At 53.2% G+C, this 21125-nt stretch overlaps 1 protein-coding gene across 1 annotated transcript; it reads right to left on the bottom strand.

Moving 5' to 3' along the window:
- Positions 1–479: 479 nt before the first annotated feature.
- LOC149751649 (uncharacterized) lies at positions 480–15305 on the bottom strand. Its single transcript, XM_089926402.1, has 3 exons — positions 15126–15305; positions 14371–15044; positions 480–594 (listed from the first exon to the last, which is right to left on the bottom strand). Exons 1-3 carry the CDS (start codon positions 15303–15305, stop codon positions 480–482), a joined length of 969 nt encoding a protein of 322 aa, XP_089782528.1.
- Between the last annotated feature and the right edge of the window lie 5820 nt (positions 15306–21125).

Raw genomic sequence — 21125 nt, 5'->3', positions numbered from 1 at the left:
ATTTTTAAAAAAATAAAATAAAGAGAAAACAAGGAAGCATTGGCCACGTTAAACTTCCGTCGATAGACATACGCATAAAAGTTCTTATACGCTTGTACCGCCGTACATATTTTTTTAAAAAAAATAAGATCTGCATCAAATAAAAATGGACGGCCCGTACGCGCCCCTTGTGCGCCGTCCCGCGAGCGCGCGAAACTCTCCCGCCATACGACTTCGCCGGCGTCCGGTTTCCCTAGATGACGAAAATGCCCTCCGCGTCTCCAGCTGTCTCTCCATAAGGCCCACCCCGGATTTAATTATTCTCTTTTTTAAAAATCTTTAGGGAAAAAGTGCAGGGGAAATAAAATGGAGCGATTGGTTTGGTCGGCGAGGATTAGAAAAAAAATCGGCGACGCGGGCGAAGCGCGGTCATGGATTTTAGGATATGCCCGTAATATTCGCGAAGAAATATTTTATATAAAAGGTGCCGATTATTCTTATTAATTGGTCCCCAGATTCATAAGAGAATAGAGGGCGTGGGAATAAGTCACCCACACCCACCCACGGCTCTCGGTTTTGAACGGGAACAAGAGGCTCCAAGGAGAATTATCCAGCCTTCAGAAAGCCAAGAATAAAAGAATAGATTTCTTTGTTTTAATTTATTAAGAAAGGTGTGGAAAAGAGAGTGGGGGTGAGACGAGTGGCCCGTGTGGTCTCCACGTCTTGGAATAGGCTTTGGATACGCCGCCACCAACCACTTGATCCAATTCCTCCTCTCACCGGATGTAGGAAGGTGCGGAGGAGGTAAAGAATTTATCATCTGAGACCACGACGCTAAACTAGTTGCAGCAAAGAATTGGCGGATCTTCGGCTCGTCATTGATGTGCGATGAGTTTAGAGCTATCTAGAAGAGTGTCTCCTATATAACGCAGATACTGAGTGCAGACCGCATTATTCTCGAGAAAGATTCGACCATGATGATTGAATGAATCCGAGGTCGGAGACGTATAACCGAGGACCGGCCGCTGATCTATGAGATTCACATATTACTAGGAGAGTGCTTCTCATCAGGTTGCGCACGTCTAAAAAGAGGCCAACAGTGCTGCTGACTGGGCTGTTTTCTTTACAGCTTATCACTCTGAATGCTTCATTTAGATGGATAGTGAGTATGTGTCAGGATCTTGTATAGTTTTCTATTTTCTGATTTTGTTGGCCGCATTTATACTCGTGTGAGCCGCAGTTGTAAAAAAAAAAAAAAAAAAAATCCAGCCATCCCCTTCTTGAAGGCACGGCAACCCAAGCACGTGCGCCGTTCGTGCCGATGAGGGAGGCTTTCGGTTGGAAGCGAACGAGAAACGAGCCGATGCCCACGAAGCAAACGCGGAGGAAAAAAATAAAAAAAAGGGAAAACGACGCGAGGACTCTCGACTTCGAAGGCACCTCCCGACTTCGCACGGTGCGGTCAAAGAGACGCACCGCCGTAGCGAACTGATACAGATGGATAAGAGTGGAGAACGCTTTATCTACGTGATCAACATGGGAGGAAGAAAGAGAAGGTCGAATTCTGAATTAGTGGGTGGATGCAATGTATGCTGCATACTTTCTACTATTGGCTTTCTAGTGTTGTTTAACGTTTGCAATTTGGTCTTACTCTTTCTTATGGTTTTATGTGAACAAAGATATAATCATGTATATTGTTGTTGTCCTATCAATATTGTCCTTGTGACAAACACAGACAAGGTATTATAATTGGTATTAGTCAATTTGACTAAAATCTAAAGAGGCTAGATTAAATGCACAAAGTATATTTCTAAAGAGAAATTCTTTTTTGTATATTTTAACTAATACTTTGTCAAGCAAGGTAATGGCATGGTGATAGTATCATTGATGAGGGGCTCCAGATCATAGTGAGGAGTGACATTGAGTTTCAGACTAGGCATGTTTACAAGAGGCCAACAGAGCTACGGATTGGATGGCCTCGTATATGGCTGATTATTCTAGAGATACCCTCTAGATCAGAAAAAGGAAGTTGCCTAATGCACTTCGTGATGTATTGTTTTTTATTTTTTTTTTAGATGTATTCACATTAGAGATGGATGAACCATCCGTTGTAGCAAAAAAAAAAAAAAAACTCCAAAATTAGCCCAAATTGATACAATAGTGGCTAATATTAAGTTATTGAGTAACACTTTCTCTGTCACATACCATGAAAGAGTTTGATTGCCTTTATTCCATCACCACTCTAGTCTTAAGCTCTAGTTATGAACTCATGATGTCCCATGAGACTAGGCTGTGGACCTGCCACTCCGTTGGGCAAGGATGTTGCAACTTCTATATATGCTTCAACACTTTCTGCACATTTCTGCAAGAGCACTAACCAATGAAACATGGGCATCCAAACCATATTTGGTCACATGTCCATGAATTGATTTCTCTGAATGCAAATATCCCCAAACCATATTTGGTCACATATCCATGAATTGATTTCTCTGAATGCAAACATCCCAACCTTTTGGGACAGGGAAAATGCTTGCAAGAGTGACCTTGTTAGGTTGTACGCCAGAAGCAATAAACAACCTGTTACGGGGGAACTTAGCCACCATGCCCCACGTGACCGGCACGCGCGCCCAGCAATCCGACCTCGGGTCGGATACCTTCGGCTCCGCAGTCCGACCCCGAGTCGGCTGCCCCTTGATCCAGCAATCCGACCTCGGGTCGGATACCTTCGGCTCCGCAGTCCGACCCCGAGTCGGCTGCCCCTTGATCCAGCAATCCGACCTCGGGTCGGATATCTTCGGCTCCGCAGTCCGACCCCGAGTCGGCTGCCCCTTGATCCAGCAATCCGACCTCGGGTCGGCAATCTCTTGACAACAACAGACTGTTCTCCTGAGGCACGCCGCGGCCCCCTGCTCCACTACTCCCTGCAACGGCCGAATCCGGCGCTGCCCCACGATCCCCTGTAACAACCGTACGAAGCGGAGCTCCACTACGCCCTGCCATGGCCGTACCCGGCGCTGCCCCACGACGCCCTGTAACGGCCATGTCAGTGGCAACCCCATCGTGCCACACGATGACCAATCCCCAGAAAAACCCCCCAGCCTGATATATATGGGGCTGGGGGGGAAGGGGGAGGGTAAGCGAGATTCTCTATAGCATCATCTTACCTGCTACCTCTCCTTCTCCTTCGATTCCCTCTAACTTGATCGTCGGAGGGCCTCCACTACCCCAGTGGTGGTGCGAGGCTTGCTTGCAGGTTTCCCGGCGGAAGGTGGAGCGCAACCAAAGCAATTCAAAGGGAACCCCGTTCACACCGCTGTGCCAATCGTTCTCGGTTTGGACCCCCAGCAACAGTTGGCGCTAGAGGAAGGGCACCGGATCTCAGAGCGATCGTAATGGCACGGCGAGGTGGTCGTGGAGCTTCCAATGCTTCCGGTCGCGGGGCCTCTCGCGCCACTGGCCGGGAGGCCGCTGCATCTCCAACACGCTCTCAGCAACACTCCACCGCCCCACCGCCCATTCAGATGGTCGAAGCCGCCCAGTTCGACCAGCTAACCCAGCAGGTTCGCACCCTCGCGGAGGCGGTGCAGAATCTGCAGGGTGCGATGTCCCGGGCGCCGCAGCGGGCTCAGGAGCCGCTGCTGCCTGAGCGTTCGCCTGTCCTCCTCAACCCGCGCTCCTTCCTCTCCCATGGGGAGGAGCGCCGGCGCGAGGAGGATTCTCGAGCACGCTCCATTCTGCCGGGACCTTCCCACCGGAGCTGCGCGGGATACGAGAGGCGGGCCCGGGCGCGTTCCCAGACCCCCCAGTCCTCGAGGAACCCGCGCTCCAGTCGGTCCCCCTCTCGCCGCTCCTTGTCTCCCACCCACCGGTCGCACTCCCTGGACTGGCGGGTGGACGATCTCCACCGACAACTCCAGGTCCTGAAGGGCCATTCCAAAGATCCCTTCGCCGACTTAGAGATCTCCTCCCAGCCGGCGCTCGCCTCGAGGATCCTGCGGACCCCGAATCCGCCGGGGTTCAAAATGCCGGCGATCGAGCCCTATGACGGGGCGGCGGATCCACGGGATCACGTCGAGAGTTTCAGGACCCTTATGCTCCTCCATGGAGCATCAGATCCCCTTCTCTGCAAGGCTTTTCCGGCAACCCTCCGTGGCCCGGCGAGGGCATGGTTTGCCGGGCTGGAGGCTGACTCAATCCGGTCCTTCGACCAGTTCACTCGCCTCTTCATCACTCATTTCGCCGTCAGTAGCCGGCGGCGACTGGTCTCCGACTCCCTCTTTGATGTCCGGCAAAACGAGGGAGAAAGCCTGCGGGATTATCTTACCCGCTTCAACAGGGCTACGCTGGAGGTCCGGAACCTGAGTCAGGAGGTAGCTCTTTCAGCCCTGAAGCGTGGCTTCCGGAAGGGCAGACTCACCTTCTCCCTGGACAAACGCCTGCCGCGGAGCTTCCCAGAGCTGTTGTCCCGGGCGAACCAGTATGCGGACGTCGAGGAGGCGGCCGCCCACCGGAGCAAGGAGGCCGCCGAGATCCCTCAAAAGCTTGGGAAGAAAAGGCGGAAAGAGGCACGCCAGAGGAGGAGACCGACGCCTCAGCGTCGGCGCAGAAGCCCGTCGCCGGCGAAGAACCACGGCGCCCCACGCCCTCGTTCTCCGCCCCGATGTTTTTACCGGTACACCCCTCTCCTAACCCCCCGGGCCTAGATCCTTATGGAGATCAAGGGGCGGGAGGACCTCCCGGCCCCGAGACAGATGCGGAGGATCCCTGGGAAGAGGCCCTCCCGGGCGTACTGTGAGTACCACCGAGACCACGGCCACGACACGGAGGACTGCTTCCAGCTTCGGGACGAGATCGAGGCTCTCATCCACCGGGGGCGTCTCGGTCGATATGTGAGCGACCGACGTCCCCCCGCAGACCCGCGTCCGGCCGACCCGGCCCCTCCGGAGCCTCGGGAGCAGAATCGACCCGTTGCGGGCGTGATCCACACTATCACTGGGGGCTGCCCCCGGCCCGTGAGGAACTCAGGGGGCTCGACGGAAGCGTCAGGGGCGGCCGTCTCAAAGAGGCAGAGGGTCGGCAATGTAATCACCTTTTGTGGATGTAAAGGGGTTCAGACCCCCCACGATGACGCCATGGTGATCTCCCTCACTATGGCAAACTATGATGTAAGGCGTGTTCTTGTGGATAGTGGAAGCTCAGCTGATATCTTGTTTTACGAAGCCTTCCAAAAGATGGGCTTGTCCAGACAATTGTTGCACAAAATATCCACCCCCCTCATAGGATTCACCGGTGACGCTGTCCCGGCGGAAGGTGTTGTTGAGCTGCCTGTGACTGCGGGCGTCGCACCCGCAGAAGCCACGGTGCGACTCGGGTTCTTGGTCGTCCGTGTTCCCTCGGCCTACAACGCTATCCTCGGACGACCCGGACTGAACGCCCTTCGCGCGGTGGTCTCTACGTACCACTTGCTCATGCGGTTCCCCACGGCGGTCGGGATCGGGGAGGTCCGAGGCGACCAACCAACCGCACGGCAATGTTTCCTAGCGACCCTCAAAGGGAAGAAGCCCGCAGAAGTCCTAAGCGTCGTTCTCCTTAATTGCATTCTTCATGCAGGACACTCCGGGCGGCGTGTATCCCACGGCACACGTATCTCCGCACGCGCCCAGGCCGCATCCGCCTCGAAGAACGCGCGTATCGCGGCCGCTTAACTGGCACTCCTCGCAAGCAGCAACTGGCCGATCTGATTTCCCAGGTAACGCCTCAATTAGCATTTAATAGTCTTCTGGTGTTCCCCAGGCAACGCGTCGAGAGGAGGAGAAATACGATCGCAGCTGGCCACGGAGAAACCCCGTCGAGCGGCAAGTGATAGGCACGCGACCAACGAGCGGAATTCCCCGAGGCTCAGTCCTCGGATGCCAGGCTAACCCGATGATCATCCCGGGAGCAAACTAGCCTGAAGCCCCGACCGGTCGCCTCGGCTTGCGCCAGCCTTGGCCGACCAACGAGCGGAATTCCCCGAGGCTCGGCCCTCGGATGCCAGGCTAACCCGATGATCATCCCGGGAGCAGACTAGCCTGAAGCCCCGACCGGTCGCCTCGGCTTGCGCCAGCCTTGGCCGACCAACGAGCGGAATTCCCCGAGGCTCGGCCCTCGGATGCCAGGCTAACCCGATGATCATCCCGGGAGCAGACTAGCCTGAAGCCCCGACCGGTCGCCTCGGCTTGCGCCAGCCTTGGCCGACCAACGAGCGGAATTCCCCGAGGCTCGGCCCTCGGATGCCAGGCTAATCCGATGATCATCCCGGGAGCAGACTAGCCTGAAGCCCCGACCGGTCGCCTCGGCTTGCGCCAGCCTTGGCCGACTAACGAGCGGAATTCCCCGAGGCTCGGCCCTCGGATGCCAGGCTAACCCGATGATCATCCCGGGAGCAGACTAGCCTGAAGCCCCGACCGGTCGCCTCGGCTTGCGCCAGCCTTGGCCGACCAACGAGCGGAATTCCCCGAGGCTCGGCCCTCGGATGCCAGGCTAACCCGATGATCATCCCGGGAGCAGACTAGCCTGAAGCTGTTGGGGTATGTGGAGACCTTTGGTGATGAAGAGAATTGAAGAAAAATCAATTCTGCATAGTTTTCTGTCTGGCGGACTGTCGGAGTCGACTCGAGCTTCAGTCGAGTCGACTCGGGAACAGTCGAGTCGACTCGAGGTCCATCGAGTCGACCCGGGAGAAGAAAGGCCGAAAAACCATGTTTCTGTCTGGACTGTCAGAGTCGACTCGAGCTACAGTCGAGTCGACTCGAAGCATCGTCGAGTCGACTCGAGCCACAGTCGAGTCGACTCGAGATCGTGCCAGTCATACTGGAAGTTGTCCAGACGTGCCCGAGTCGACTCGAACTAAAGCCGAGTCGACTCGAGCTCGCGGAAATCATACGGATGAGTTTTCTTTTGGTGTTTTGTTGGCGTTTCGACGGCTATGATCATCTGAAGGTCTTGAGACTATATATAGGACTCATGAGAGCCCTAGGGTATAGCGATTGGCCGTATATTTGAGAGAGACTCTTGTTTGTGAGGCTAGGGTTCTAGAGAAGAAGAGGATTGGGATCCTACTTCTTGTGCAAAGGGAATTCTGTGTGAATCTCTTGTAGAGCGATCTCGTGTGATCGTTCGGGTGTGTGCCATCTCTGTAATCTATTCATCCTAGTTGAGATTTGGAGCGGTGGAGGACGTAGGCTATTTGTAGCCGAACCTCGTTACATCTTTGTGTTTGCTTTGCTATCTTCTTCCTATTTCTTCTTCCTTTGGTTTGATAATCCGCTGCGGTGCTCAAGTGTTTTACCCTATTGATATCACGGGGTAATCTTTTGCCCTTCGTAGGGATAAGCGAAGCGGTGATCCTTGAGTCCGGTGTCGAGGGAGCGAGAGAGTTATTCTCTCTTTGTTTTCCGACGTTGGTGGGCAGTGCCGGTGTGAGTGGGTTCCGGTGCGGTCGGATGCCAACAATTGGTATCAGAGCTATTGGTTTTCTGCAATGGCGGATGAAGGGAAGTTGCGAATTGAGAAGTTCAATGGAACGAACTTCGGGTTTTGGAAGATGCAAATAGAGGATTACCTTTACCAGAAGGATCTCTATTTACCTCTTGGAGGTAGAGCAAAGAAACCAGAGAAGATGTCCGATGAAGACTGGAAGGTCCTCGATCGGAAGACGCTCGGCACCATAAGATTGTCACTTGCATCCCAAGTGGCATTCAACATCAAAAACGAGAAGACGACGATGGAGTTGATGGCAACATTGTCGCGGATGTACGAGAAACCCTCAGCATCAAACAAGGTATTTCTCATGAAGAGGTTGTTTAATCTTCGTATGAAAAATGGCGGCAGCGTAGCAGAATACCTCAACGAGTTCAATGGACTCACGGCCCAGTTGGAGTCAGTGGAGATTAGTTTTGACGATGAGATTCGGGCATTGCTAATTCTCTCCGGATTACCTGATAACTGGGAGGGCCTGGTGATGGCGGTGAGCAACTCTTCGGCAACGGAGAAGTTGATCTTTGATGACGTTGTGGGAGTGCTTCTGAGTGAAGAAGCAAGAAGGAAATCTTCTGGAGCTGCGGAGTCGTCTGGAAGTGCACTAAACACCTCTGATCGGGGAAGACAAAAGAAGGACGGTCGATTTCGAAGCGACTCGAAGTCGAGATCCAGCAGGTCTCGAGCACCTCAGAACAAGGGAGCGAAGTGCTGGAACTGCGGGAAGATGGGGCACTTTAGGAGGGACTGCAAATCTCCTAAAGGGAAGCAAGGCGACCACACCGAAGGAGTCAGCAAGGATCTGGCAAATCTTGCTGAAGACGGTGACATGGATGCCCTCGTTCTATCTTTATCTACCGGTGACGAGTCTTGGGTGATAGACTCGGGCGCGTCCTTCCATGCTACATCCCAACGGAAGCTTCTTGGAGGATATGAGAAGGGAGACTTCGGCAAAGTCTACCTAGGGGATGGAGAGCCTTGCACTATACAAGGAAGGGGAAGCGCGGAAGTGAAGTTGATTTCTGGATCTTCACTTGAGCTTGAGGACGTACGGCACGTGCCTCAACTGCAGAGGAATCTGATCTCTGTTGGACAGTTGGCGAGCAAAGGGTACAAGACTACTTTCACAGCTGATCAGTGGAAGGTATCCAGAGGTTCGTTGACGGTGGCTAGTGGCAAGAAGATTGGGACACTTTATGTCGCCAATAGCACAGAAAACTCTATTGGAGTTGCTGCAGCAGATGTGGACGCCAAGTTATGGCATTGCAGACTTGGGCACATGAGTTATCAGGGACTGGAGGTGATGCACCAGTTGGGAAAGCTGCAGGATCTCAGGAGTGTTGAGATGGACTTCTGTGAGGATTGTATTCTCGAAAAGCAGAAGCGTGTTTCATTCAACAAAGAAGGTAAACCTCGGAAGCAAGAAAAGCTAGATCTCGTGCACACGGACGTGTGGGGGCCTGCACCGGTTTCTTCCATTGGTGGATCTCAGTACTATGTTACTTTTATTGATGATGCTACCAGGAAGCTTTGGGTGTTCTTCTTGAAGCACAAGTCAGAGGTATTTGGGGTCTTCAGGAGATGGCAGGCAATGGTAGAACTCGAGACAGGAAGGAGGTTAAAATGCCTGAGATCAGACAACGGTGGTGAGTATTGTAGCAGGGAGTTTGAGGACTACTGTGCAGAGGCTGGGATCGTCAGGCAGAGGACAGTTCCAGGGACACCACAACAAAATGGAGTTGCTGAAAGGATGAACAGAACAATTAATGAGCGTGCCAGGAGTATGAGGATACATGCTGGATTGCCACAGCAGTTTTGGGCGGAAGCAGTTAACACTGCTGCCTATTTGATCAACAGAGGGCCATCAAAGAAACTTGAATTTGGGATTCCTGAGGAAGCATGGACAGCAAAGAAGATTGATTTGGCGCACTTACGAGTATTCGGTTGTACCAGTTATGTCCATGTTGATTCCAGTCAAAGAAGCAAACTAGACGCCAAATCAAAGAAGTGCATTTTCGTTGGATACGGAGGTCAACAGTTTGGGTATCGGTTTTGGGATCCCGAACACAGGAAGATCATTCGTAGTAATGATGTGGTATTCAATGAGAAAATGCAGCAGAGCACTGAATCAGAAACAAAACCTGTTGAGCCGTGTTTTGTGGATCCTGAAGAGGAGTCTACAAATTCTGGTCAGAAGATTCAGTCAGAGCAAGAACTTGAAGTATTGGCACCCCCTCCACAACTAAGAAGGTCCACTCGTAGTACTCATGGGAAACCTCCTCAAAGGTATGATGGGACTCTTAGTTATTTGCTGCTCACAGATAATGGCGAACCTGAATGCTTCACGGAGGCATTGGAGGTTGATACCAGGAAGGAGTGGGAGTTGGCCATGGATGATGAGATGAAGTCATTGGAGCAGAATCAAACGTGGGATTTGGTGGATCTGCCCAAGGGGAAGAAAGCACTGTCAAACAAATGGGTTTACAGGCTGAAGAAAGAGCAGAATGGGAAGAAGCGATACAAGGCCAGGCTGGTTGTAAAAGGGTTTCAGCAGAGAGCAGGTATCGACTTCACGGAGATCTTTTCTCCTGTAGTCAAGATGAGTTCTATTCGGGCGGTGCTGAGCATGGTGGCAGAAGAGGATCTTCACTTAGAGCAGCTTGATGTGAAGACGGCTTTTCTCCACGGAGATCTCGATGAGGAGATATATATGCAGCAGCCGGAGGGATACATTGCAGCTGGCACGGGTGACTTGGTTTGCAAATTAAAGAAAAGCCTCTATGGTTTGAAACAAGCGCCCAGGCAATGGTATCTCAAGTTCGATAGCTACATGCTTAAGATAGGATACAGGAGATGTCAGGAGGATCACTGTTGCTACTTCCGGGACTTCGGTACATCTTACATTATCTTGCTATTGTATGTTGATGACATGTTAGTTACAGGAGCTAGCATGCATGAGATTGCAAAATTGAAGCTGAAGCTGTCAAGAAAATTTGCAATGAAAGATCTAGGAGCAGCGAAACAGATCCTTGGAATGCGGATCAGCAGAGATAGGTCTAAACATATCCTCAGACTATCTCAGGCGGAGTACATCAGCCGAGTACTCAGGAGATTCTGCATGGAGGGTGCCAAACCTGTTGGCACACCGCTGGGTGCCCACTTAAAGCTTTCCAAAGAGCAAAGTCCGAAGACGCGGGTGGAGGAGCTCAATATGTCAAAAATCCCGTATGCATCGGCGGTGGGGAGCTTGATGTACGCTATGGTGTGTACAAGACCAGACATTGCTCAAGCAGTGGGAGTTGTGAGTCGCTTTATGAGCTGCCCAGGCTTGGAGCATTGGCGCGCGGTCAAATGGATACTGAGGTATCTGAAGGGCACGGAGCACATGTCATTGTGCTATGGAGGTTCTGAGATCCAGTTACAGGGCTTTGTGGACTCAGACATGGCAGGGGACTTGGACGGCAGGAGAAGCACGACAGGGTACTTGTTCACCTTGGGCAGTGGAGCCGTCAGTTGGATTTCCAGGTTGCAACCAGTTGTTGCATTGTCGACTACGGAGGCGGAGTATGTGGCAGCCACAGAGGCGTGCAAGGAACTAATATGGCTTCAAGGCTTGATGAAGGAGCTTGGGAAGGAGCAGAAGGATTGCATGTTATATTCAGATAGTCAAAGTGCAATTCATCTGGCGAAGAATTCAGCTTTCCATTCGAGGACGAAGCATATTGACATACGGTACCACTTCGTGAGGTCATTGCTCGAGCAGGGACTCGTCAAGTTGGAGAAGATTCATACAAGTCAGAATCCTGCAGATATGCTGACGAAGGTCGTCACGGTGGAGAAGCTGAGGAGTTGTTCAGCTTCTGCTGGTCTTCATGCTTGAAGACGTTGAGGAGGCATCGTACCTATTTCACTAGGATGATTCAGTTTCAGTGGGAGCACAGAGGAGAGCCAAGTAACAAGAGGATATACCCAAGGTCTCCAAGTGGGAGATTGTTGGGGTATGTGGAGACCTTTGGTGATGAAGAGAATTGAAGAAAAATCAATTCTGCATAGTTTTCTGTCTGGCGGACTGTCGGAGTCGACTCGAGCTTCAGTCGAGTCGACTCGGGAACAGTCGAGTCGACTCGAGGTCCATCGAGTCGACCCGGGAGAAGAAAGGCCGAAAAATCATGTTTCTGTCTGGACTCTCAGAGTCGACTCGAGCTACAGTCGAGTCGACTCGAAGCATCGTCGAGTCGACTCGAGCCACAGTCGAGTCGACTCGAGATCGTGCCAGTCATACTGGAAGTTGTCCAGACGTGCCCGAGTCGACTCGAACTAAAGCCGAGTCGACTCGAGCTCGCGGAAATCATACGGATGAGTTTTCTTTTGGTGTTTTGTTGGCGTTTCGACGGCTATGATCATCTGAAGGTCTTGAGACTATATATAGGACTCATGAGAGCCCTAGGGTATAGCGATTGGCCGTATATTTGAGAGAGACTCTTGTTTGTGAGGCTAGGGTTCTAGAGAAGAAGAGGATTGGGATCCTACTTCTTGTGCAAAGGGAATTCTGTGTGAATCTCTTGTAGAGCGATCTCGTGTGATCGTTCGGGTGTGTGCCATCTCTGTAATCTATTCATCCTAGTTGAGATTTGGAGCAGTGGAGGACGTAGGCTATTTGTAGCCGAACCTCGTTACATCTTTGTGTTTGCTTTGCTATCTTCTTCCTATTTCTTCTTCCTTTGGTTTGATAATCCGCTGCGGTGCTCAAGTGTTTTACCCTATTGATATCACGGGGTAATCTTTTGCCCTTCGTAGGGATAAGCGAAGCGGTGATCCTTGAGTCCGGTGTCGAGGGAGCGAGAGAGTTATTCTCTCTTTGTTTTCCGACGTTGGTGGGCAGTGCCGGTGTGAGTGGGTTCCGGTGCGGTCGGATGCCAACAGAAGCCCCGACCGGTCGCCTCGGCTTGCGCCAGCCTTGGCCGACCAACGAGCGAAATTCCCCGAGGCTCGGCCCTCGGATGCCAGGCTAACCCGATGATCATCCCGGGAGCAGACTAGCCTGAAGCCCCGACCGGTCGCCTCGGCTTGCGCCAGCCTTGGCCGACCAACGAGCGGAATTCTCCGAGGCTCGGCCCTCGGATGCCAGGCTAACCCGATGATCATCCCGGGAGCAGACTAGCCTGAAGCTCCGACCGGTCGCCTCGGCTTGCGCCAGCCTTGGCCGACCAACGAGCGGAATTCCCCGAGGCTCGGCCCTCGGATGCCAGGCTAACCCGATGATCATCCCGGGAGCAGACTAGCCTGAAGCCCCGACCGGTCGCCTCGGCTTGCGCCAGCCTTGGCCGACCAACGAGCGGAATTCTCCGAGGCTCGGCCCTCGGATGCCAGGCTAATCCGATGATCATCCCGGGAGCAGACTAGCCTGAAGCCCCGACCGGTCGCCTCGGCTTGCGCCAGCCTTGGCCGACCAACGAGCGGAATTTCCCGAGGCTCGGCCCTCGGATGCCAGGCTAACCCGATGATCATCCCGGGAGCAGACTAGCCTGAAGCCCCGACCGGTCGCCTCGGCTTGCGCCAGCCTTGGCCGACCAACGAGCGGAATTCCCCGAGGCTCGGCCCTCGGATGCCAGGCTAACCCGATGATCATCCCGGGAGCAGACTAGCCTGAAGCCCCGACCGGTCGCCTCGGCTTGCGCCAGCCTTGGCCGACCAACGAGCGGAATTCTCCGAGGCTCGGCCCTCGGATGCCAGGCTAACCCGATGATCATCCCGGGAGCAAACTAGCCTGAAGCCCCGACCGGTCGCCTCGGCTTGCGCCAGCCTTGGCCGACCAACGAGCGGAATTCCCCGAGGCTCGGCCCTCGGATGCCAGGCTAACCCGATGATCATCCCGGGAGCAGACTAGCCTGAAGCCCCGACCAGTCGCCTCGGCTTGCGCCAGCCTTGGCCGACCAACGAGCGGAATTCCCCGAGGCTCGGCCCTCGGATGCCAGGCTAACCCGATGATCATCCCGGGAGCAGACTAGCCTGAAGCCCCGACCGGTCGCCTCGGCTTGCGCCAGCCTTGGCCGACCAACGAGCGGAATTCCCCGAGGCTCGGCCCTCGGATGCCAGGCTAACCCGATGATCATCTCGGGAGCAGACTAGCCTGAAGCCCCGACCGGTCGCCTCGGCTTGCGCCAGCCTTGGCCGACCAATGAGCGGAACTTCCTGAGGCCTAACCCTCGGATGCCTGGCCTAGCGCCGGAGGAATTTCCTGAGGCCTAACCCTCGGATGCCTGGCCTAGCGCCGGAAGAATTTTCTGAGGCCTAACCCTCGGATGCCTGGCCTAGCGCCGAAAGAATTTCCTGAGGCCTAACCCTCGGATGCCTGGCCTAGCGCCGGAAGAATTTCCTGAGGCCTAACCCTCGGATGCCTGGCCTAGCGCCGGAAGAATTTCCTGAGGCCTAACCCTCGGATGCCTGGCCTAGCGCCGGAAGGATTTCCTGAGGCCTAACCCTCGGATGCCTGGCCTAGTGCCGGAGGAACTTCAAGAGTCAGGAGTCGGCGAGACGCTACCAAGAGTTAAAAAGAGGAAGGACGAAAGTGAAATGAGGAAACACTTTGTTTGCATTAACTTTCGTTGCATCAGGGCCGAGACCCATACAACATGGCAAAACGCCAACATACAAAGAAAAGAACAAAGAAAAAGTACAGAGGGTCAGCTTGGAGGAACCCCCGGATCGGGAACGGTGAGCACGTCCGCGAAGGGTAGGGAGACGGTTGGAGAACCGGCAGGCAATGGCATCGGAGGGGAGTCGAGGAGGGAGACCCCACTCAGGTCAATTCCGGGGTATTTAGTGGACACCCTTGCCAGGCCTTCATCGAAGCCTAAGGCAAAGGAGTCGGACCCCGCATCCGACATGTCACGGATGAACTCGGCGGACTGGCGATAGGCCTGTACCGCCTGACGCCCGATTTCTGCGCTCTTCTCGGCCAGCGCCGCCTCCGCTCGCTCCGTAATCTGAGCTTTCGCTTCCATGACCTTCGCCACAATCCGCTCGTCCGCCTCGGAGGAGACCCTCAGCAGATCGGCCCGAGCCTCCATGTGCTTCGCCTCGGCAGCGATGCGAGCAGCCTCAGCCTCCTCCAGGCGCGAATGAAGCTCCTGGTTGCTCGCACGAGTCCCCTCCAAGGCCGACTCCAATTCGGCCATCTTGGCTTCAAGAGATCGGGTTCGGTTGCGGACGTTGTCGGCCGACTGCTGGGCCTTCTCCCACCTCTCCCGGAAGTCGGCAGCCTTCCGGGACTGCTTTTCGGCTCGCTCCTCCGCCTTCCTGATCTCGCTTTCGAGACCCGAGGCAACCTTGAGTTGCTCCTGAGCCTCCAACAGTTGCCTCTCGAGGGCGGCGAAGCCGAGTGCCCGCTCTTCGGCCACCTGGAGCCTCGTCTCGAGGTCCCTGGTCGTTCTCCCCGCCGCAGCCTGGCCTCCCTCCTCTACAACTTTCAATCGGCTCTCGGCCTTCGCCAGGAGCCTCGCCTGTTCCTCGTGGCTCTCCTCCAGACGGATCATGTACTGGGCGAGCTAAGAGACAGGAAAAATGAGAGCGTCAGACGGGGATCAATAGAGCCTATAAATGACGAAAGCGACCAAAAGAACACTCACCGACATGAGGCAGACGCAGCTGGCAGCTCCGACTTCAGGGATCCTCATCTGCCGGACCTGCCTACGGTCACCCTCCAGCAGCACCGTCTCGATGAGGTTTCGGGCGCCGGCGAAAGTGAAGGCCGACCCCGACTTCGCCCTGGAGCCGGACGGTGGTTCTGCGGCCTTACCCTTACCCATTGCTTGAGGGAGAGTTATGCCGACCGTGCTCGGGGCGGGGGCCGCGCCAGAAATCGACAGGGTCCCGCTCGGCCGAGGCCTCGGCGCGCCCCTCCTCATATCATCCGAGGCCGACCGAGTCGAAGGCCGGGCTGGGGACCGACCGCGTCCGACCCGGCCGTCTCGGGCGCGCCCGGATGACACCTCCGGAAAAGCGGTAGTCTCATCACCGGAGGGCTGATACGGCGTCAACTGTCGGTCCGAGCCCGCGGCGTCCCCCTGATCGGTGGGCCCGGACTCGTCTGTCGGCGTCGGAGTCGCCTGCTGGCGGGGCTTCTTCGCCGGTGGGACCTCGCTCGGAGGAGTCCGTTTCTTCCTCCGGACCGCTTCCAGTAGGGACGCCCTACTAACAGCCATTGCCCTGTCCGACTGCATGGCGTCGTCGATTTCTGCAAAAAGAACGAGATGGTTAGAAACTGAGAAACTGATGGAAAGAAGAAACGAAAGACGAGAAAAGAGCTAAAAAAGAAGAAGTGATGGCGGGCTCACGGTCGGCGGGGACCGAGCTCAGACCGACGTTCACCAAGGCATCCTCGGAAATAAGGCGAGCCACCGGGGGGAGCCGGCCCTCGGCAACCAACCCCCTCAAAACGGCGACGCCATCGGACTCCTCCCTTGACAACCTCGATAGGCCGATCGGGGACTTCATCGGCGTCTCCCAGGTTATCCCGATTCCCCAAGAGGGATCTACGTCGATGAAAAAGAAACGCTCCTTCCAGCCATGAATGGAGGAAGGAGCCTCCTTGACGAGGCCGCACCCTCGCCGCGCCGCAAAACACCACCACCCTCTGTCCCGGGGGTGGCCGTTCAGGCCGTAGCATTCCCAAAAGACATTCAGGGTGGCGGGAACCTCGTGCATGCGGCAGAGAACCTGGAAGGCCGTCAGGGTACGCCATGAGTTCGGCACCAGTTGCGTCGGCGCCACTCTTAAACCTCGAAGCACCTGCACGACTAAGTCCGAGGGGGGAAAGCGGAACCCAGCCCGAAGGATGTCCTCATTAATGGCGACCTTCCCTGGAGGAGGATGGGACATCCTCTCCTCAGGCCCCGGGAGCGTAACGTTGCAGGCTTCGGGAAGGTGGTACCGGGCCACGAACCTATCTAGGTCTTCGGGGACCAGCTCCGACTGAATGCGGTCCGCTCTTACTTCGTCCATCCCTAACGGCCAGAGAATCTACGGTCAGGATGGGGTCAAGAGGGGAGAAGGGACCGGAACGACTGGGGTACACTAATACGAAAGGAGAAAGTACGGAGAGCCCTAAATTGAAGAGTGGGGCAACTCACCGGAAGGGAAGGAAGAACGGCTCCGATAGCGTCAAAGGAGGAGCAAACGAACAGTCCGGCGGCAACGGCAACAGCACAAGGGAGAAACTCGAGGATGCCTGTGAAGAGAAAGGCGGACGGGGGAGGGCCCCCGGTTAAATAGGCAGAAAGGCGGGTGACGCCTCGGTGACGCCAGAGGACGCCTGGCTACCGAAGGATCGCTCTCGCCCCAAAGGCGAATCGACACCATTAAGGAAGGATGTCCGCCGAAATCCGCAGACCGCCAGATCAGCGACAACCGCCATACGCCATAAAAAAAAGGGGCGGCAATCTCGAAGCATCACTCCCTTCACCCGTTCCCCTCCTGGTTCCAGGCTCGAAAGTGGGGGGCTACTGTTACGGGGGAACTTAGCCACCATGCCCCACGTGACCGGCACGCGCGCCCAGAAAGACTACGGCTGCCCCTTGATCCAGCAATCCGACCTCGGGTCGGATACCTTCGGCTCCGCAGTCCGACCCCGAGTCGGCTGCCCCTTGATCCAGTAATCCGACCTCGGGTCGGCAATCTCTTGACAACAACAGACTGTTCTCCTGAGGCACGCCGCGGCCCCCTACTCCACTACTCCCTGCAACGGCCGAATCTGGCGCTGCCCCACGATCCCCTGAAACAACCGTACGAAGCGGAGCTCCACTACGCCCTGCCATGGCCGTACCCGGTGCTGCCCCACGACGCCCTGTAACGGCCATGTCAGTGGCAACCCCATCGTGCCACACGATGACCAATCCCCAGAAAAACCCCCCAGCCTGATATATATGGGGCTGGGGGGGAAGGGGGAGGGTAAGCGAGATTCTCCATAGCATCATCTTACCTGCTACCTCTCCTTCTCCTTCGATTCCCTCTAACTTGATCGTCGGAGGGCCCCCACTACCCCAGTGGTGGTGCGAGGCTTGCTTGCAGGTTTTCCGGCGGAAGGTGGAGCGCAACCAAAGCAATTCAAAGGGAACCCCGTTCACACCGCTGTGCCAATCGTTCTCGGTTTGGACCCCCAGCAACACAACCCAAAAGCACCCGCCCTCTTTCCAAAAGACGCAATTATGGACAACCTTGGGATCATAGTAGTCCAGGAGAATGTTTCTAAAAGCCATCTCATTGAAAGCTATTATGGGAGTTGTTAGGGGGGTAATGGGGCCACAAACCTTTAATTCCACATCGGTTGAGTAATGAAAAAGATTATGCCTTAAGTGGAGGGGCAACATCCCTTTCTCCTAGAGGCGTCTTTTGAAAGGCAAAATCGTAAGAGAGAATACTGCCCTTAAAAGGTAGGTATTCTTCTCCAAAACGGACAATATCTCTAGGTGAGACGCAACTCACTTTTCCTGCTTCAACAGATAGGACGTCCCGAGTGCGTGAACCTTCTCTCTGCACAATCCTTCCCACTTGGAAGGGTAGTATTATGGGTGTAAAGGGGGGCCACAAACATTTAGTCCCACATCAATTGAATAATGGAAAGGACTATGCCTTAAATGAAGGGGCAACACCCCTTCCTCCGAGAGGTGCTTTTTGAAAGACAAAGCCGTAAGGGGGAACACCGCCCTGTACTCTTCTCCAAAACAGACAATACCTTTGGATGGGACGCAACTCACTTTTTCTGTTTCAACAGATAGGACGCCTCGGGTGCGTGAACCTCCCACTTGGGAGGGTAGTTTTAGGGGTGTAAAGGGGGGGCCACAAACCTTTAATCCTACATTGATTGAGTAATGAAAAGGATTGTGCCTTAAATGGAGGGGCAACACCCCTTCCTCCCAGAGGCACCTTTTAAAGGGCAAAGCCGTGAGGGGGAACACCGCCTGAAAAAATGGTGCTCTTTCCCAAAGCGGACGATACCTCTGGGTGGGACGCAATTCACTTTTCCTATTCCAACAGATAGGGCGCCCCGGATGCATGGACCTCCTCCCGCACAATCCCTCCCACTCGGGGAGGTAGTGTTAGGGGTGTAAAGGGGGGCCACAAATCTTTAGTCCCACATTAGTTGAGTAGTGAAAAGGATTGTGCCTTAAATGGAGGGGCAACACTCCTTCTTCCCAGAGGTGCCTTTCAAAGGACAAAGCCGTGAGGGGGAACAACGCTCTGGAAAGATGGGTGCTCTTTCCTAAAGCGGACAATACTTCTGGGTGGAACGTAACTCACTTTTTCGGCTCCAACAGGAGTAAACGGTGGCTAGAGCAATATGTAGAAAGACATTTGAGTCGAATCTAGTTTTGATCACATTGCGATGGACCTCTTTTCCTTCTACGAGGCCTAAAGATGACCGCACTTAAAAAATAAAATAAAATGAAAGGCATGATCATTTTTATTTTTTTAAAAAAAGTAGAAATACGAAATTCAATGTAGAAAATATATTTAGTTATTATATTTTTATTTCTTTTTTTATAAAAAAAGTACATTATTTCTGAAAAAAAGAGTGAAAGTAAAAAAGTATCACTTTTATTTTTTTAAAAGTAGGTGGTTTGCTCCTCTCTATCTCACCCCCTCCCCCCAACCTCCCATTCTAAGCTCCACCCTTCTGCCTCCTCAAGGCCTTCCACTGCTCTCCTCCTCGTTTCCGTCGCCGCTCGTCTCTCCAGTGACTTCCTCCGCCGCCTCGGCGTCGTCCTTCTCAATCCTGCCACCTCTTCCTTCCGTATGTTTGTTCATTCCAGATGTCCATCTTCCACGATTGTCCACCAATTCTTTCGTTCTCGGTGTTCTATCATCGTTCGCTTGTTCGTTCTCTTAGGGGTGGTGGTGTCCAACTATTTCCGGCAGCTATCGATCCAAGCAAGCACGCTCCTATTCGAGCAGCTTCCATCCTCTCCTCTTGATGCTCGCTCAATTCCATGTGTCTTAACTTCCACCACGACCTTCCGCTTTTGTTACTAAACAAAGAAAATTAGATATATTTTTATCATAAAAAATTGAAAAAAAATGAGAACAATTTTTTTTTGTTTTCAAATTAAAAAATAAAAAATAAAAGGACTCCAAACGCAGCCGAAATTCTCCAATAAAAGGTCTATTCGGTGCATGAATATATGGGGCGCAATGTCAAACAGCTTGTGGGCATAATCCATGGCGAGGGAGGAAAAAAAAAAGGCCTTTATTTGAGTTGGTTTGTACGTAGTGGTAAAAGAAGGATACATACATGATATCGCACTTGGAAAACTTTCCTCCTTTGGAAAGAAAAAGAGGACTTCTATCCCTTGGAGGCAGTGTGATACGGAGGACTTTTATCCGCAACCTTCGCTTACATTGGGCCTGGGAGCCAAGAGCACGCTGCTGCGGGCCACAAAAAGACAATGCTGTGGGCTCCACTCTGGGCTGAGACTGACCTGCCCACCTATTCCTTAGAGTTCGCAAATGTTCCCTGGGGCTGCTCCAGTGCAAAGCCAAACCAAGGTACTTCCATACAACTGAATCCACTGAATGACATCTGTACCTCGAATTGCGGAACTGACCCCAAGAGCCCGCCGATGGAGGGAATTGAAAGATCCGCTCGTGAAATTTTTACTAGACTGGTTCGCCGGACCTTTTTTTAAGGACCAGCACTCCGGCCCGGTTCCGGCAAGTAGCGTGCTTCAGGCCAAGCCTTCTCACGGCCCGAGGAGGCGCTGACCCGCTGCAACCGGTTCCCGGTCTGCCGGGACCAGGACTCGGGGTTCGGGAGCAGACCGACCGGCCGGCGAAAGGACAAGGTCACCGAATACATCGGTTGGATCGCACTGAGGTTTTATTTACCCAGTCACTCCCAAAATAATTACCTATAGCAGCCTTTGTTAGTAAACAGGATGTGCTTTAGCGCTAGAAATCAACAGCATTACGTGACAAGATAATCAAAATCTGTAAGATTCAAAATCATATTTCATGTTAAATATGTTTATGCGTTTGTGAAATTATTTTTGATGAAAAAAATAATGCTGAAACCATCTTAGCGAGCTTCAACCTATGCTGCTATCTATAGGGGACGAATTCCATCAACTTGTGAATTATTGTCATTGCATACATCATGTCGCAAACTCTAGTCATAGGCTAGATGATGGCTTTTGTCCATTATTCTAACAATAGAAAAACAAAGAACTATAGTGAATGAAATAATATGACATTTTAATTTTAGAATTTTTTTTTAAAAATAATGATGACTTCGTTATATTTTTAAGATTCTATTGTGGAGCATATTATGCTTTGTTTTCTTTATAGTGCTGATGTGTAATACAGTTGATAAATCCCCATGGCTTCACCTTTGCTCGTTCTTTTATTTACCTCTTATGATCATCTTGGCTCTGCTACAGTCCATGAAGGGAGTGAAAGTTTATTTCTATCATAAAAAAATATAAGGAAATGAAAGAGATCAAAAGGTGAGGTTTGGTTTTTCTTTTTTTTATTAAAAAAATAAAATGATAGAGATCAAGGATGAAGGCTTCACTTCTCTTCTAAGAAAAACAAAAAAAAAAAACTCGGCTTCATATTCCTAAGTCCTAACCAAT

The sequence above is a fragment of the Phoenix dactylifera genome, chromosome 11 (assembly GCF_051530095.1).
Source record: "Phoenix dactylifera cultivar Ajwa chromosome 11, Ajwa_hap1_PhDact_Kaust_v1.1, whole genome shotgun sequence".
Classification (NCBI taxonomy): Eukaryota; Viridiplantae; Streptophyta; class Magnoliopsida; order Arecales; family Arecaceae; genus Phoenix; species Phoenix dactylifera.
Note: the sequence above shows the minus strand (reverse complement) of the source record. Positions and strands in the feature narration are given on the sequence as shown.

Coding starts and splice junctions, on each gene's coding strand:
- LOC149751649 (XM_089926402.1), bottom strand. CDS start 15,305: ATGGGTAAGGGTAAGGCCGCAGAACCACCGTCCGGCTCCAGGGCGAAG. Junction 15,045..15,125: donor GCTGCGTCTGCCTCATGTCG/GTGAGTGTTCTT, acceptor CCTGTCTCTTAG/CTCGCCCAGTACATGATCCG. Junction 595..14,370: donor CGTGACATGTCGGATGCGGG/GTCCGACTCCTT, acceptor GGCTTTCTGAAG/GCTGGATAATTCTCCTTGGA.